The 19,152-nt window shown below is 42.4% G+C and overlaps 1 protein-coding gene across 1 annotated transcript in view; it reads left to right on the top strand.

Annotated features, from left to right (window-relative positions):
• The window catches only part of gmds (GDP-mannose 4,6-dehydratase), a 244,909-nt gene that overhangs the window by 95,455 nt on the left and 130,302 nt on the right, over positions 1-19,152 (top strand). Inside the window, exon 7 of the mRNA XM_059340705.1 lies at positions 13,521-13,648. Coding sequence (XP_059196688.1) covers positions 13,521-13,648 — 128 coding nt within the window. The remainder of the gene's footprint in view (positions 1-13,520; positions 13,649-19,152) is intronic.

Genomic DNA, 19,152 nt, shown 5'->3' with positions numbered 1-19,152 from the left:
CCTCAAAGTAAACATTATGCAACAAATCTTGTCAAATAGCAGAAACATCAGAGTTGATCAGAGTGGATTTAGCATATTTATTTTGTCTGTTAGTGCCAGTGGTTGACACGGCATTAATTGTTGTGAAATATATAATAATATCTGCTCTGATGACACAGTGTGTTTTTGCTCTCTGTACTGGAGGTATCAGGTTTGGGTTTCTTTTCGTCTTTTGATTGTTTTTTCAAGGTTGTGACGTACACAATCAAGCTTTCCCAGCGTAAGTTTGAAGAACAGACCCCTCCTTCTTCAGAAGACAAATGTGAAAACTCCTCTCTAGTGACAAACTTTTCACAAATAAACTTCCATATAGAACAATTATTTGTATACAAACAATGACAATGCGCACACATGCCAAAAAAAAACTGACCGCCAATAAGAACACTGTGATCGTGAAAAAAAACTATCATCTTCTTTATTTAACTGTTGGAATGCTGTCTCAATATTATCCCAGCTTTTAACTCGGGAATAGGTTAGGTTATAGGTAATACTTATAGGTAATAAGTATAAAAATAATAATGCAATATATATGCATAAAAATGAAGACTTTTATTAGTACCTTTTTGGTTTTGGCAGCCTGCCGCACAACAGGACATATTCAAAACAGATTACAACTCTTCCTCTGATTAAAGTTTTTTTTGTGTATTTGAGCCGACTGGTGTGACGTGTTCTGATAAGGGCTCTATTATAAGATAAACTTTTTAAGGGACACAAACAAGAGAAAAACACATTAAGCCTATTAGGATTGATTATATACAGAACAGCTTTTTGTAATGTTAAAACAAAGTTGTTAAAAAAAACGACATCACTTATCACTTAACCCTTAATAGGGCACTCATTGTAATACTTGCAAATTCCAAATTTCAATCCAAGAGAATATTGGAGGATATTACATATAGCCAGAATGTGTAAAAAAAACATACGAAAATAATATTTTGAGAAAAAAGTTTACGAGATTAAAGTGGCAAATCTACAAGAAAAAAAATGTGTAGATTTATGAGATTTCAAGTGGTGAATCTGGGAGAAAAAAAGTAGCTTTTTTCCCACTTTTTTCTTGTAAATCAGCGACTTTTTTCACGCAGATTTGCCACTTTAAATCCCTTAAATCTGCGACATTTTTTCTTGTACATTTGCCACTTTAATCTATTAAATTTGCAACTTTATTCTCTAAATATTACCTGAAGTTACCAAATATAGTTCTTTGCCTGATAAAGGGTTAACATCACAGTAACAGGCAAAACCCAGAATAAAGCAGTAAAACAGAAGGTAAACCATAGTTGGATTGAGGACAAGTATTCAATTACATGCTCTATATAAAGTCATATTCATTGCTGGTGGAGCCAGGGTTTCTTATAACTACATGACACACACTCGCACACATTCTGACACATAGTGAGTGGGTTGTGGTCGCATTTTTAATATGTGCTCTGAGCCCCGAGGGTCGCAGGCGCTGGTTTAACCCGATTTACACGCCACCGTGACCCAAAATGAATACCACATGACTGCAGCCCCAGCGCCGTGCCCAGGTCAGCCGCTCAGGTGTTTATGATTTATCCCCTAATGAAGCCCCGGCCACGACCCCAGCCGAGGTCAGGGGTCAGCCAGTAAACCCTAATGGGTTATCACAGATAGATAGGTGTGGGAACTGGTGCTGTTTACAGCCGTCTCAGCAAAGACGATGTGGTCACCATCGAGGTTTAGGGACGGAGAACTAGTTGAATGAGTCGCTATGGGAATGATGCATGAAGTAGAAAAGCAAAGGAAGTAGAAAAAAAAATGGTACCAAAAACCGCAAAGTGATGGAGATAAGTAGTGCTGAAACAATTTGTCCATCAACAGAAAATGAACCTAAATCAATACTAATAATTGGTTAATCGGTTGGGTCATTTATCAATAAAAGCGCCTCTTAAAGATGAACGTTTGCTGTCTCTGTAAATGAAATATCTTTTGGGTTCTTGACAAAAAAAAAAAAAAGAAGAAGTTCATTTGGGCTCTAGACAATATACGATTAAGTGAGTGAATCATAAAAATACTCAAAGTTATTGATTATGAAAATAATAATTTGTGTGAAATATGCAGCTGACGTTGTGAAGTTGATTTTTGCTTCATTTTAATTTGAGGTATTATTTGGAAATTCCCTTCATTATTTACTCGATGATGCACTTAAAGAGAATTGAAGTTCAAAACTTATGATCTCACAGGCAAAAACAATTACAACACTGGGTCCTGATTGGCTTTGCCACCTTTAAATATAAACATGACTGAACAAAAAGGGATGAATTGAACTAAGGGCCAAGACCATTTGTGGTGTGTTGCATGACCTCAGAATATTATTGGTTAATCGGCCGGGTCATTTATCAAGCAAAGAGGCCATACATCCTCTGCTTCTAGAGTCTTTAAGTTAAAATTTTGCTGCCTTTGTAAATTAAATATCTTCGTGGTTCTAAACTCAAAAAACAAAACTAAACCAAATCAAAGCCATTAATCAAAATGACTTTATTTATCCCCGAGGGGAAATTCAGTTAGTCTGTTAGCTCTGTTAGAATGAGAGGAGTGGAGGATCTTTTGAATCTCTCTGTCCTGCAACGGAGATGGACTTCAAGATGGACTCGAACATCTTGACAGCGCATCATCAAACATTTTAAAGACATCACTTTTAGGCTCTAGACCAGGGGTGTCAAACTCTGGCCCGCGAGGCAATACCAAATTATTATCTTATTATTGTACTATAAAAGCTGACCGGCCGGTATTATACGGCGCATTTGCCGCTAATACTACAAATCCCACAATGCCCTGCTGTTGTTTTGGCGCGTCAATCAGGACAGGACCCAGAAACACGCTCCTCTGTGACAGTCGTCATAGCAACCTCAAGCTAGAGCTGTCTCCAAGCTACCCCTTCCCAAAAATGGCGAAAAGAAAGGCAGAATTTATTAACCTGTTGAAAAAGTTTATTTTGATATTTAAATCAGAAGGATGCAAATAGAAAAGAGGCATACGATTTTTATTTATTTTTTATTTAATAAATTAATGACATTGATGTGTTTTTTATTTGAAATGTGATTTTGCATGTCTGCACTATTTAGTTATATATTGTATGTTTATAAGCATTGCTGGTTCCATATTTAATGTTAAAGCAAAACATGTTTGGTATATATTAAAAGGTTTATTTGTTCAATGTTCAATGTTCGATTTTATTCAAGTTTTAAATTTTGGCCCATTGTGTATTTGAGTTTGGCACCCCTGCTCTAGACAAATTACGATAAGTGACTCAATCAGAAAGTTATTGATTATGAAAATATTCATTAGTAGCCGCTGTAGAGATAAACAAACAATGTGAAACTGTGAAATCAGAGGTGCTTGTCCTTCTCCACACGTACACACAATGACCTTATAAGGGCAAAGCTCTCTGCTCGCTCGATAACACGTCCTTAGCCTTTTCGTCCTCGGTCAGCTCTTTCTCATCTCCCTCTCTGACTTCTATCGTTCCATTCTTTCTACACCCACACTCCTTTTTCTCTCTCTTCCTCTCTCTTGCTTCATTCCATGTCTTCATCCTCCTTTTTTTTCTCCACAGTCAGCATTTCTGCAGCAGGCCATCGGGTTTAATCCTGCCACTTCTATTCTCAGAGTTACGGCTGTTGTTGCTCATAAAGTAGGAACGCTGTGCTGTGATGTGGCCAGATGGCCCACTGCTGCCTTGCACAACCCAGTGTGGTGCTTGTGTTGGCTGGATCGGTCAGTGTTTACCCAGGCCCCAGGGGCCCGCCGTGACCCTGCCGCTGCTGCACTGAGGGGGCATTTGGCCGTGCACTCTGCACCCACAGGAGGGCTTCAGAGGAGGAGCTGATGCTTTGAGCTGCAAAACACCCCTGTGGCATTTTTCCTCATTGTTAGGTTGTACCGTAAATTACACATCTCTCTCGATTTTGTCAACGTTTAATGTTAAACGAAGCTGTTCATGCTGTACGAATTCAAGTCACTGAGTCATACCGGAAAAATAAAAAAATGAGGCATACAAAAAACATCTTACAGGCATACTAAAATGTCTTTCTTTCTTTTTTGTTGGAATTAGAGCTGGACAATTTATCAGAATTGTATCAAAATTGTAATAAGGACGGAAGCAAAATTCCAATCACACAGGGTGCAATATTTGTTAAAGGCAACGTGTTTCAAAGTACAATTCTGAATGAAGTATTGTTTCTGCAGAGATCACCCGGACTAAAATGTAAGAAAAAGTTTGGCAGTGATTCTTGAAAAATTATTTTACTGATATGGTGGCCGATATGGGAAAAATTTTGAGCCGGAATGAAAAACCTTTTTGGTGGATTTTACCATTTTTAATCACATCTAGCATCGTTTTCTGCATTATATTTTCTGTAAAAAAGGTTTTCATATTGGCGCAAATTGGATAACGTATACTGACTGATACTGATATGTCTGTGACAGGCCAATATCTCCTTATTATATCTGTCAACCAGAAATATCAGTCCGACAGCATCATGAATAATACTGCAATTGAAATATCAGGCAAACTAATCGCAATTAGATTATTTTTTTTCCAAATAGTTTGTGCCTGATCAACCTTGGTATTTATGATGTTTCTTGAATATAATGTTGTTGACAATATCCTCTCAATCACAAAGTCAAAGAGTGTTTAATTAATCGTTTTCATCATTTTGATACAGTAGTACAAAATATGAAAAGTATAACATCTGTATTTTCATAAATAAAGCACCAACATCCATTTATTAATCTTCAAAATTAAACATTCTTGTACACATCATATACTTTACAATGTTAGATTGTAGTGTGCTATTAGAACACAATGTCGGAGATAATAAACTGAATCACAGTTTATTAATAAATATAATAACTCACCAGATATGATCAAGGCTCCCCAGGTAATGATAAAACTTCCCAACCTTTTTAACAGTAAATACTACACCAAGAAGCACAAAATATGGAGAATAAAAACCAATAAATTGACACTACTGGCTGCTCTGTTTGATCCCCGATGATTTGGGGGAAATATTGTTCACACACACAACAGTGACGTAATTCAAGAAACTAGTGAAACAGATTGCAGATCACCAGAGGAATTTTCATGTGTCCTCTGTTCTCAGACACACCCTGAACATCTCTGTTCTCTACTTTTGTCTCTGCCTGACACAAGTGCGTGTGAGTAGAGATAAAGGATTATTTATTACCTGTGTGGTGCCCCTCCTGTCCTTATTTCACAACACTTTTACCTCTGGATAATTAGTCACTAATGAGGGAGGAAGTTCATGATGTCAGTGTCAGCGACCTCGACATCACCGCTCTCCGTCTCCCACACACAGGAAAAGCTGTGATGTCATCGTCCCGGTGGCTGTGTGTGCCTGTGTTTCGAGAAACAAATAGATGTTGGCCTTTTATGAGGGAGTTTTTCCTCTTTTAACAGTACATTCAGTGTGTCTCAGAGGCCAATCACCTCCGTGGCGCGGTGTGGCGTGGTGTGGTGTGTCACATAGGACGGCGTGGTGGCTGCTGGGAATGGCTGCAGAGGGAAGGGTGAAGCTTAACACGAGTTTCCCCTCAGACTTACTGTCCCTCTGTGGGATTCAACAAGGAGCTCAGTCTCTTACGGCAGCACAGGATGACTTAATCCCAGCAGGAATGCGCTTCTGGTTTCTCTTACAGTTCTCATAAACACCTGATTCAACCAATAAACAGCCGATCTCCATTGTTCTGGGGCGAAAAGGACAGTCGGGGGAGAAAAAGTATCCTGGTGAAAATCCTGTGTGAAGCAAAGCAAACAGAAGCCTGCATCTGCCGGATGGTTCACACCGCGGCTAACTCCTTTCTGGTTAGCTTAGCTGTTAGCCATAACAAACAGCCCTCACACTGACTATAAAGAGGGGGATTAGTGTTAGCAAGGAGTGCTAAATAGACTCCATATTGCTGTCACACATGAGACAGTGCAGTCTCTTGGCAAGAGTGATCAGCAGTGAAACTTGTGCAAATAACCACTTCTTGTATTTATTTGGCTGTCATATTCAACAAACATACAGCAACTCAAAGACCCGCAGAAATCTGATTTTGACAAGAAAAGACAAAACCCAAAAGTTTAATTTATAGTTATTAGCAGTGTGTTGATCCAAGGCTGTGCAGTAAATCAGCACCGTAATATGTTTTGTGTGTGTAGTCACTGTTGCTGCTACTGACCAGCTCCAGTTGTAGGCTAATCCCCTGGTTTATTTGGGGAAGTCCCATCCATCTCTCCACCCTGAGAGCTCTGTGGTTCACGCTTGGCAGTATAGAATAATATACTGTTATGTTAGGAGAGAAGACCAGTTAGCATTGGGGAAGTTAGAATAGCACTGCCAAAGTCAATGCTGCCCCCTCAAAATACTCACACATACTGCCGCTGAGCCGCTACATGCCTCGGCTTCATCTTTCTGCTTTCGTTGAGGTTGAGCCCAAAAGGTCAGATCGCATGATAGATTTGTAAGGGGATATGTTTTCCATTTATCGGAGAGGTTATTTTCTGAGGAAATCTTCAAATAGGAATGACTCGGTCAGGGGGCGTTGAGGGGATTTGGAATGATTTGGAACTCGGCGTTGAAGCGGACGTTTTTTTTTTTTTCTTCGCTTTTCGGTCTTTTCGTTCGTGTGTTGATGAGAAAAGGTTGAATGAGAGCAGTCTAAACATCAGCTGAACTGTGGCCAGGTGAAGAGCGGATTCTGACGCCTCAAAGCAGAGCCGATGACAGAGTTTTCTCTTCCATCCACGCCTCCGACGCCTTGTGTCACATGGCCAAAAAAGGCGCTTCCCTCCGCCTAGCTTTTGTTTCAGATATGTCACGTGGTGGTTGAGGTTTCTACCTTCACTCATCCCCACTGCCGCCCTCAAATCTGTGTTTGTTGTCCCAGGTCACCATGGTAACGAAGAATCTTGTTGACTGAGTGCTTGCTTTGAGCGGCGCTAATTGCACCGCGACTAGAAGTCTCCCGTCTCGTCTCTCTCAATCTTTTGCCTCTTAGAGGACAGTCGAACCCCAAAATGTCGCTCTACTGTCATATAGTTGAGTTGGGATGCGGCCAGACAAATTACGTCTTTGTTTTCGATACTAGGAGTGAAACTTGTGGAGGTGGTGCTGTCAGTGTTGGAGCTCAAGAAAAACATGTATGATCTACTCCCGTCTTTTCTCCACACCCTCCCTTTCTTTCCCCACACCTTTGCACACCCTGTGCTGTCCATTTATTCCATTGCATCACACCCAATCTTTTAAAAGAAGTCACTTTTTTTGGGCTTTGTCTATCCAACTCTCCAGCCCCATTCCAACCCTCCTCGCATCACATTTCTGTCTCTCTGTACCCTCCCTGTACCTTGTTGAGTCAGCCCAGAACGAGGGCAACAGTCTGTCAGGTGTGAATAGACGCTGTGTTGGCGGAGCTGAGCACATGACCTCTCTTGGATGTAACGCAAATATTCTCCCTTCGTCGAGGCTCCAGTCAGAATGTGAATTGTGCAATAACGGTGATGGCAGACAGGTCTTTGGCCTGGGTGGAATTTGGCCAATCCCCGACCAGGGGAAGATTCCTCCTGCGGAATCACTCAGTGCTTCTGCAAGTCAGGTATTTTGCTCATAACTCAGATAAAGGAGATGAACACACATTCATTTTTGATGTAAACAGGGCAACAAGGTTGACCTAAATCCTGAAATGTGTGGAGGCGGAGGTGGAAATTAAGGGGCTGCATTTTCCACTTCAAATCTACCACAAAGCCTTTCACTCCCCTAGGCCATTGGTCAAAGACAGAGTGGGATTATGGGATTTGCAGTTCTGGTTGAGTTCCAAAACAGGTGTGTAACCTGTGTTGAGGTAACCTAAGGGTTTCTATTACAACTCTGTGGCAATCAAAATTAAGTCTTGGTTATTTTTTTTTCTTTAGAACGTGACTAGTTCAGACAAGCTCACAGCAGAAAATGTCTCAACTGTAAAATATCTTGAAAATACTTGGAATGAGTCTTTGTGTTCCACTTTTTTTTTTTAAAGAAAACTCGGCGATCCTATTTTGGGAATGTGGCTCATTAAAGCAGTCTGGGTTACCAAGTCATTCCACATTTTTATTATGAAAAGGGAGAACTTAGCAACATCCTGCAAATCACCTTGGAGCAGATTTATGTGTTGATGAAAAACATACGCCAGGGCTGAAGTTGGAAGCGGAGACTTGGCTTAGGAAGGAAGTAGATGTTTTACCTGTGCATGTGTAACAACTTGATAAATGTTTGAAATGATTCAAGTCTTGAATTTACTCAATTTTTCATTTTTTTTTTCCAGAGCTAATGCACCATTCACCTGAGCCATGACCACATATTATGCCTCTAAAATAAATGTTACAGAAGAGTGATTTGAATAAATCACACTGCGGTTGAATCTCAATTAGCGAATGCACATAAATACGCTCTGAGGCGGTAATATAGATGAGCGTGAGTCAGACATCTTGAGGCTTGAGTGAGTACACTCTCAGAAATAGGGGTACAGTACGAGTCCTTTTTTGTCCCCCGAGGTACTATCAACACTAATGTACCCCCTAGGGCCAATTATTGGACCCTAAGGTACCCATATGTACCTTTTTGAGGGCCAAAATGACACATATATGTACCCAAGTGGTAAAAGGTACATAAATGTACCCTTTCTTCTTGTCTTTTGTATAATGTAGATACACAAAAATATATGAAATTAAACAATGATACTATACTGTACCCTATAAAGGCCTAATTTGTACCCTTTTTAAAAGGTCCACTTTTTGTACTTCAAAATAAGGGCACAAAATTGCCACCAGAGGTACAATATTGGTCTTTGTAAGGTACAAACCACAAGGGTACAAATAAGTACCCAGTGTCAAGGGTACAAAATTGTACCTTCTGAGGGTACTGCCCCAGTGACAAGCCATTGTACCCCTAAAGGTACAATTCTGTACTTTATTTTCTGAGAGTGTAGAGCGAGGGCTGGGTCGTCACACACAGTTTGCAGACAGGCTTCATAAGTCACCTTTCTTTAGCAGCATGCTTCTAACAACAGAATCTGTTGAGTAACCAAGGCCAGTCAAGCCAAAATCCCCTCAAACCCACAGTCCCCTCCCTGACTCCCCCACACCCCAGCCCCCAGCTGACAGCTCCCGTCCCCATCCTGTCTGGGCCCACATGGCCTGGCTCTGGAAGGGAGACATCTCTCCTCCCCCCCTTTTTTTTTTTTTTATCCTCATACTTCAGCCCAGCTGTGCCAACGAAGCCCGTGTGTTACGTTTTTCCTGTCGCTTCTCTGGCCAAAAAATGAAAAGGAATGATGGAAAAAAAAAAGGGAAAGAAACGGTTAAGTAAGAATGAAAGAGAGAGAGAGAGAGAAAGAGATTGAGTGTCCATTTCTGGCATGGGTTTTGCTGTCTGCTCAGTTTTCACGGGCCGTGGTTTTATTAGACTTTCTGCCGGGCCGCGGGCAAGGTTAAACGGCCATTGCCGCCCCGTTTGGGCTGTAAGCTGTAAGCCCCCTCCGGCTCCCCTCGCCTGCCTCCACCCCCTCCTCCTGGCTGTCCTGCGGTGCCGCTGCCAGTAAAGGAAACACATTAACACCCGAGCCAGTAACAGAGCAGGCTTTGTCCACAGCCAGGCAGGCCGGTCCATTAGGCCCACGCTCTGGTCCACATCGCACCAATTAGAAGAGGCAGGGAGCAGAGCCACTCCAAACAGAGGTGTGAGCTTTACAAGGAGACTACAGGTGTGCTGGTGGGGGAAGTAATGGACTTTATTACTGATTAGGTGTACTGTGCTACACTGTATCCCTCTGCCACCTTTTTAAGAGCCAACATGGCTCTGCAGAGTTTTGACAACCTGTGTTTAACCTGCAAACTTGAGGTTGCCTCGGATGCTGGATCAAATCAAACCTCTGCGTTCCAGTTTACTGTAGTTACCAGTCGGCTCTTGTTACATTGCCTCAACCCACTGGGTCCTAATATACAATATATACAGTGGAGAACTGCAGCTAATGAAAATTTAATGATTGTGTAATCTATTGATTATTTCATGATTCGTCTTTTAGTCTAGAAATGTAAAAAAAAAAAACAATATTGGGAATTGTTCATTACGAGTTTCCACTTTCAGGAGCTGAAGGTGACATTATACATTTGCATACATATCAGACCAAAAATTAAAATAATGAATGTAGTATAAAGTAGAAAAACGCATGAACCCCTCAGAGAGTTCAGACCATTTTTCCAATTATTCTCCCACCACATGAATGCAGCAATGTTTTCAAAAATAGACTAGTATTGGTAAGTTGCTGTCCATGACGAATGTACAACTGTTAAGAAAAATAGTTATGCATTCCCCCTGTGATTAGGATCTGCTTCAAAATGAAATAGTTTTTTCTTTGGCCCATGCTACACCTCTCCATCAGGTTTCATTAAAATGGGGCTGGTAGTTTCTCTCTAATCCTGCAGACAAATTGAGCAAAAACATGACCTGGAGGGAACAAAAAGGAACAAAAGCAAAAATTCAGTTGTGTGCACAAATTTGCTCCAGTTGTGCAAAAAATAAAATAAATGCAAGTGCAAAGACACATGCAGTACATAAAAGGCTTTAGCTAGCAGTTACTCAGTGTTTATGCAGCAAATACTAAAACTTAAACCAGTAATCTATGAAATGTTTGACTCTTTTTCTCCATAAATTTGTTAATTGACTATTTAAAAAGCATTCCAGCAACTTAGAATTGCATTTGTTATTTTATTTTAAAAATAGAGTGAAAATCAAAGCTGCAAGTTACTCAGATCTTTAGATTTTAACGTGGTTCAAGATCCCAAAACACTATTCTACGCCTCAAATAATGCGACTCACATACACCTCCCTTGACTGGTTAAAAACCCACATCTTTAAAACGTTATGCCCAAGATTGTAACAAAGACTTTCCGTGAAAAAGCCCAAACCCTGATCACAAGCTTTCTCAGACTCAGACTTTCTCACAAAAGTTCCTTCAGAGGCACAGAAAACCTCACAGCTGCCTCTGGCTGAGTACTTTTCATTCCCTGTGATTAGCCCACAGTCTTCATGTGTAAAATCTGTGGAGTTCCCCTTTTTAAAATAGTTGTCGATTAAGTTTCTGTCCATTGACTAATTGCTTAATCGTTTGAGTAGCAGATAGATGACGTGAGAGCGCTTCACGGTAAATATCCCTCGCCTTGCGATGAGCACATCTTGCTGATACGGATGAGCGCTAAGCTGACAATCACGCATGCATCAGTGGCAGATGAGTAATTGTTGCTTAAAATTTGACTGCAGTTAACAGGAGCAGTGGTACCTGCCAGAACAGATGACCTGCCAGTTTGGAGAATGGCCCCGAGGCCAATGAGACAATCGTGCAAAGACAGGAAGGGTTTGACATCGGAGGGGGTTTCCATCCATGATTTATCCACGCTCTGTAGGCACATGCTATTTCCTAATAAACTTGTCAATAATGGACAATCAAGGACTTCTGGATAATAGATGGATTTGGGTGTTACGTCCCAAATTGAGGTTCGGGAGTAACCATTGATGTTGTAGCTATATTAAAAAAAAACAAGGGAAAACCAGGCAAGCTGAGTTATAGAAAAATAGAATTTATTTATACACGGCGAACACAAAACTACTATCCAACGGACAGCGACAATAACCTAAATATCTGCAAGCTAAAACACTCTGAGGACACAAACCAAAGATACAAGGACCAACTGGGTTCTCCTTCCCCAGCTTCCAGGCAGCACTCAGGGGTTTCACCTAAAACAGCCAACACTTCCACAATCTGCAAAATCACAGCGCGACAATGGCCCACCAGCCGCGTCTGCTTCAGGATTCATTCTATTTAACACCTAAGCAGCAATAGATCACAGGTGCAGCTGGAAACACAGCAACTGGGAGGAGCAGGATCTATAAAGAAGCAAGAAAACAAAAATAAAAACAAACACAACACACCTCCAACCGTTACATTGGGCTTTATTGATTTTCGTTTGAATTTTAAATCCAGAGAAAAAGTCTTCAGACTGCCTCACTCAAACTACATAAACTTGAATAAACTGCAGCTTAACATGGCGACAAAGCCGCGCTGACACAGAGGCCATGTGACCTGCTACCAACACACAACATGCTGTATTTTCTCAAATAAGCGTGTCTAACCTTCTCTGGTCTGCTTTTGCTCAGCCTGCTCAGGGCTGTCGCTTTCCTATGAAATAATTACTACAAATTTGGTGCATTCGCATGATTGGGTTCATGGGATTTTCCTGTGTCTAAACGGAGGCTCTGCTCCATGTCAGGGCAACAGTGATACAGTGTGGAGACAGAGCCGCAGTCAGTATTATGGACTGGATGGGCGCAGAGCTAAAAGGCAACATTCATCCCAGGCAGGATGAGTTTGAAAAACAGCATGGAGGACCTCTTAAGAGGTCTCCAAAAGGTTCACGCAAGGTTGTGGGAGATTTATGTACAGCAGAGATGTTCTGAGGGCTAAAAATAGCCGACGCTTTGATGAGAGCTTCAAGCTTTCCTTTGAAAGTCGACTTTCACATATGTGCCATTTTGGTTTTTGAAGACAAGACAGACGAGCCTAACCAGAGTTAAACCCCTCAATCTCTAATAAGCCGTTTCAACTAAGATGGTGGCATTATTAGACTTGACACTTTAATATTTAGTGTTGATTTCCATCAGTATAATGCTGTGTTTGGGTTGGAGGACTGGTGCATTTATTCCCCGGCATCTTTTCCCCCCGCAGCAGAAACAGAAAACCTGACACCGGCTCTCAGTGTCCCGCCAAAAACACCCCCAAAACTTCTCTAACCCATCTCACGGCACAGAAATAGTCATTAGGAGCTCATTTCTTTTCCCGGCAGATAATATCGCCACATGTGTCGGCTCGGAATGAGAAGCAGCGCGGCCTGATCCGTCAGACGGTTCGTGGCGATTCTGGACTGGACACTTGCGCCGGCAGCGCCAGGGTGGTCCGGTTCGGTTGTCATTTTTTTGTGGCACTTCCCCGTTGCTTTTTTTGGTGTAGACAGACAGATGCTCTGAGATTTGTTTTGGCCTACGGCCCAGATTTGACACTGAAACAGTGAATTAGGGAGGAAAATGAGAGAGGAGGAATCTAAAAGGATCTAGTGGCTGTAATGTGAGGTGGTAACGAATTGATTTGACTCAGGGTGGCTTTTTGCTTGAAATTTTGCTTTTGGCTTTGGAAGAGTTGGAGCAGTAGCAGATGTCTGGAAAGCCGTCTACTGCGTGTGTATGTGTGTGTGTGTTGGGATCTCTAAAGTCTTCCATGAGGAGGCCTCGATTTCACTTATCTGCTCTTCGTTTCTGTCGATCTGTGTTTGTGTGTGTTGGACTGAGCCGAGCCTCTGTAATATTTATATCCCGTGTAAACCGTGATTGAATTTAGAAGTTGCTAACAAAGCATTTTCAATGTATGTGTTTTAGGTTCAAACTTTGTGACGCGTAAGATCAGCCGTTCTGTGGCAAAAATTCACCTCGGCCAACTGGAGAGCTTCAGCCTGGGCAACCTGGACTCCAAGAGGGACTGGGGCCACGCCAAAGACTACGTGGAGGTAAAACACACACAACCATAACCACACACAAGCCCAGAGAAACAGACACAAACTGTGCGCGCACTGCTCCAGAGTTGAACAGGGTTCAGATGTGCACGTAGCATTAACGGGGCATGTTTTCCCGGATCATTTGAGGCCGCAATATGCGATCTGCATGAAGCCTTCTATGATTCTCTGCCAAAAGAGAAACAGAGATAGAGAAGGAAAGGGGGAGTGGGAGGAGAGAGAGAGGGTCGCATGCTGTGAGGCCACAGACTGCACTCTGGTTTCCCACAACTCACCCATGTCCCAGATCCCCTCAGGCCCCCATTGCCATTCCCCGAACGCCCGCAGAAGAAAGAGAGATATTAAGGGAACTCTGTGTCCTGGGGACGATGACAGAAATATGGTGTTTGTGTTAACGTAATGGTGCCAGCAGCAAGAAGAGAAAGGAGTGGGGAGATGAAACGAACAGTGGGGTCGCCACGTACAGGAGCAGACAGAGCTCAGCGTTTCTGAAACTGTGTGTAAAGAAGCACACATTCCTGTGTGTGTGATAGGTTAACTTCGGTACACGTGTGTGTGGCTGTTGAGATGAAAGGCTCGACGGGTTGCCATGTCTGACAGCAGACCCCTCACAGCGGACCGTGTTATTATTAGGAGGTGATGGTGGCGGGGGCGCTCTTTGAGATGGGAGTGGAGGTGAGGAGGTTACGGCGAGGAACCTCGGTTTAACTGCACGTCTCGCTGTGGGGTCACCGCGTCAGAGCGGGGCGGTAGTGGGGCTGAGGCGCACGCTGTTAAGGCGGGTCGCGGAGGCGTCGATGGCGTCAGTGGAGCAGTCACCGTCTGATACGGGAAGACTTCAGATCAGTCATATCCGATCATAACCACATGGAATAATATTTGCCTCCCGTGGTAGAAAGACTGATGTGAATTGGTAAAACTTGTAGCACAAAAAGTTTGAAAAAGAAACTTTTTAAATACACTTATATTATAAAACACTATATTTATATGTACAGTACAGGCCAAAAGTTTGGACACACACCTTCTCATTCAATGCGTTTTCTTTATTTTCATGACTATTTACATTGTAGATTCTCACTGAAGGCATCAAAACTATGAATGAACACATATGGAATTATGTAATTAACAAAAAAGTGTGAAATAACTGAAAACATGTCTTGTATTTTAGATTCCTCAAAGTAACCACCCTTTGCTTACTAGAATATAAGACATGTTTTCAGTTATTTCACACTTTTTTGTTAAGTACATAATTCCACATGTGTTCATTAATAGTTTTGATGAATTTACAATGTAAATAGTCATGAAAATAATGAATGAGAATGAGAAGGTGTGTCCAAACTTTTGGCCTGTACTGTATATATCTTATTTATACAGCTACAGATTTTATATTTCACTGTGTTGTATTGTATTGTGTTTCTTTTTTACTTTGTATGTTTGGCTTGGCCGGGCCTCAGTACTTAATTTCGTGCCTCATCATGTGCATGCATGTGTTGTTGGTATGACAATAAAGAATTCTTTAATCTTTAATCTTTAATTTTGGTTGGATGGTTTTTCACTGTCACGCTAATGGATACACATCTGGCAAAATAAAGGATTGTACCTATTATAATCTACAAACGGCCAGTTAGAGCGATTTTAGAGGCAGCCCAATTGCACACAGAGTCATTGGAAGAGGCCAAGTGGGCAGAAACTCAGTTATTCTTCTACTTTATGAGCGTACAGACACAAGAGGATGACTGTGAAAAACTGGAGTAAAATAAAAATTTGTACCGTAGCTCTGACTTGTACCTCTGGCTGCTGTCTTCTCCATCCTAACGAAAACTGAGGCTCACAGGAACGTCAGTATAATAATGTGAATTTATAGTGAAGTAAAACAACTTCTAGTACCTGTCAGAGGCCTTAGAAGTCTTCACTTATCTGATGTGTGGATCAAAGGCCAGAGGGTGTTGTATGCTGTCCAGACTGTAAAGCCCTCCTCCAATGCATATTTGTGATTTGTGATTTAATTGAACTCTTTGGTTTAATCTGAAAATCGCTTAATTTTAACCATTTTCAAGGTTAGGAATATGCTTGAATATGAAAAAACTGCTTAAAAAATGCTTGATTTTCAACATAATCTGGTGTTTTATACACAATCACACATATAATCCAAAAATCTCAACAGGTCCTGTTGTCCTGCATATTTGTTTGCTGTCTCCTGGTGTCTCACTATATGTGGAGTGGAACAAACCGGAGCTAAACTGATAGACATGGACACCAAAATAGAATTTGTCTGTTTGTTGTTTTTTTTTGTTTCGCTCCTCAGCGTCATGAGGCCGACCGTCTACCTTCTTTTCTCCACAATATTTCGCAATTAATTATCAATTTAGATATACGTTTTTGGTTCAGGTACCTTGAAAGTGCTAAGAGTTTTACTCTTAAAAACCTGCTCTCAGGTGCTGACACGGTTCTTTTTCTTGTAAAGTTAAATTCTGGTAGTTGGGTCACATTCAGCCTCCTGTGATGTTAGTCTGACTGACCAGTTGTGTACTTATGTGTTGTACCTGGATCCCTGTGTGTGTGTGTGTGTGTGTGTGTGTGTGTGTGTGTGTGTGTGTGTGCGTGTGTGTGCGTGTGTGTGTGAATAGTGGCATTAGAATGTGTGAGAGGCACCAAATTTGGGCTTTTATGAAAAAAATGTCTCTAGTCCACACTGTCTGGCTGCTCCATGTCCTAGTGGAAAGCCCTGTTGACTGTGAAAAATGTTATGTGAGGTGTTTGCTCACATTTAGCTCTCAAAATGGACGAGATTGATCACATTGTACTATAAAATGTACAAAACTTTCTCCCGGGGCCCCCCCCGGACCCCCTACATGATTATTTTTTATTATTTGCTAATACTCAAGAGTCAAGAGTAAAGTAAGTTAAGTAAGTTTTTGTATTTGGCAACTATTGAGATTAGCAATTTACACTACATTTAGATTTATAATTGATTTTTATTTTGTTGTACGATTTTTTATTTATTTATAAAGACTAAAAAATACTTTTTCCATATATTTTTCAGTATTTTTTAATATCGTCAAATTTTATCTTTATCGCAAAAATATTGTGATAATTTTTTAGGGCCATATCGCCCACCCCTAGTATGTGTGTGTATGTGTGTGCACTCTCCTGTCCAGGGCGCCCTGGCTTGAGACGCCCCAGGTTTCCTGTGGGAACGGCCGACATTCCACTTCTGGTGAATCAGGCACCTCCTCGCTGTGCGTCTCCAGTTTCGGAAAAGCTGATTTCGGGAAGCCAAACAGAAGCTGGAGGTGCTGAGGGGGCCTGATGTGGAGGAGGAGGAGAGGATGGGAGAAGATGAAGGCAGGAGGGAAACAGACGCGTGTTTGTGGGACATTTGTACATTATGCATAAACTAACCATCCCTCCATCCCGCCCTGCAGACCATCAAAGGCCGTGACTGTCACCAGGACCCCCCCTCCGCCTCTCTCTCACTTTGAAATATCCGTCCAGCCAGCGACGGCACTGTGTTGCCATGGGTGAAGCCAAACAACCGGCAACTTGTAAACAGAACCATGTGTGTCTGCTTTAGGCTGACAACTGCTTTTCCTCCTTCTCTCTCTCCCTCTTCTCACCCCACCCAGGACAGGGAAATTGCTTGTAATTGGCTGTGGATGGATTGCGGGTGGCAGGAGGGGCGTGCTGTGTGTCTGCTCTAACGACGTCTGAAGGCGTGCGGCTGGCTGGGCATCGTCTCAGCCGGGTATCGGGTGTCCTTCCCAGGCAGGCAGACAGACCTGGAGCTGCCCAGCTACTCTCAATGGAGGCCTTTTTATTATTATTATGACATTATAGAATAGACGGCTCTAGTGTAAAATCGGCAGATAAAAAGATTTAAATCCTCCTGATCTCATTTTCCTAAAAGGGGTTAAGCTTTGGACCGGTTCGGTGATGTTGTTTGAAACATTTGGCTGCCCCCTTTTTGTGTGGTTTTCTGGGATTTGGCGATACACAATAAGTCTCTGACTCTGAGCGTGCTGAGGAGAAACCACAGCAGCAATCACTCACTGAAGACTCTATCACAGCAGATAAAGATGTAAGAGTCCATCTTTACCAAACTCTGCCCTCCTCCTTACTCCATCCTCTCCTCTCAGCCTTTGCCCCCACCCTGAGTTGGCCCACGGTGGGTACAGCTGTTTGGAGCCCCCGACCCCCCTTCACCTCCTCCCCTTCTGGCTGCAGAGCAACCATTTCCTGTGTAGAGAAGAGGGCTGGCTGGGAGGGGACCTGATGGTTTTGGCCCTCTCTCTCCCCTCGGGCTCCATCCTGCCTAACTTTCTCTTTCTCTGTCTTTTTGTCTGTTTCCTCTCCTGCCTTTTTATTCTTCATGTTCCTCCCTCCCCTTAACCTTTTTTACCTTTTGATGTTTGTACTCCTATGAAGCTGCGTCACTGTAGACTCCACCAAAGCTGTCGCTCCCTCTTGTCCGGCTCTTGCTCGGCGTGAAGTTACCACCCAGTTACCAGATATTTCCCTCTGACATCTAATAAGCGGCTCTTATTTTTCCCCTGACTGGAGCTGGCGTTGCTGCTCTCGCTGTTGTAGCGGACCAGAAACCGTTGCCAGATGAGATGTGGCTGACCCGCTGTCACACAGTCCCAACAAACCCCTCCTCCCTGCTCTTGTCTTGTTCACATATTTATTTTCAGAATATAATTACCTGTGAAATTCGTGGCTTTGGAAGGTGTTTCTTTGCAGTCTTCAGGTGTGTGCATGTGTGTCTGTCTGTGTGCGTGTGTGTGTGTGTGCATGTGTGTGTGTGTGTGTGTGTGTGTGTGGTTGCCCCTGTCTAATTCCTGGCATTGTATGGAGGCAGAGAGGTGACAGGACAGCCCTGATGGTGTAATTTTTCACCTCCTTTTATTTTTCTTATCCCTTTTTTTTTTCTGCTGCAGCTGCCTCTCTGTGCAGTAATGGTTACAGATGAGGCTAATTAGCCAATCACGGCGCAGATCAGGGCCAATCACAGATGATTGATGAGCGTGCCGGGCCATTCATCACATGTTTTTGGCCTGGGAGGTGACAGCGAGGGCAGGCTCCGGGCCTCGGTACAGTAAACGAGACATATACGTCTACATTTTGAACTTTCTGCCGAGGCAACTCGGCGTGCAAAACGGGCCTCATTATCTTTCTTCAAGACATTTTGACAGGACGTTTGACTTGATGGACTCTAAATATATGACTGTAGAGATGTTATTATTGGTAGGTGTTTAAGCCTGACAGCCCTACATGGCTCTCTGCTGGTTAAACTAAATAAGATAGGAGATTTGAGCTTGTGTGTGTGTGTGTCTCTGTGTCTGTGTCTGTGTGTGTCTGTGTGTGTGAGATATTACTTCTAAACAAAAAAAGAAAAATAGCAGTATACCATGTAAACAGAGGACATGCAAACATGCATTTTTTCTTATGGCCAGCAGGGGCCGACTCCACTGGCCGCAAAAAGAAGTCTGGTTGTATAG

This window comes from Centropristis striata, chromosome 9 (genome assembly GCF_030273125.1).
Source record: "Centropristis striata isolate RG_2023a ecotype Rhode Island chromosome 9, C.striata_1.0, whole genome shotgun sequence".
Taxonomy (NCBI): domain Eukaryota; kingdom Metazoa; phylum Chordata; class Actinopteri; order Perciformes; family Serranidae; genus Centropristis; species Centropristis striata.
Note: the sequence above shows the minus strand (reverse complement) of the source record. Positions and strands in the feature narration are given on the sequence as shown.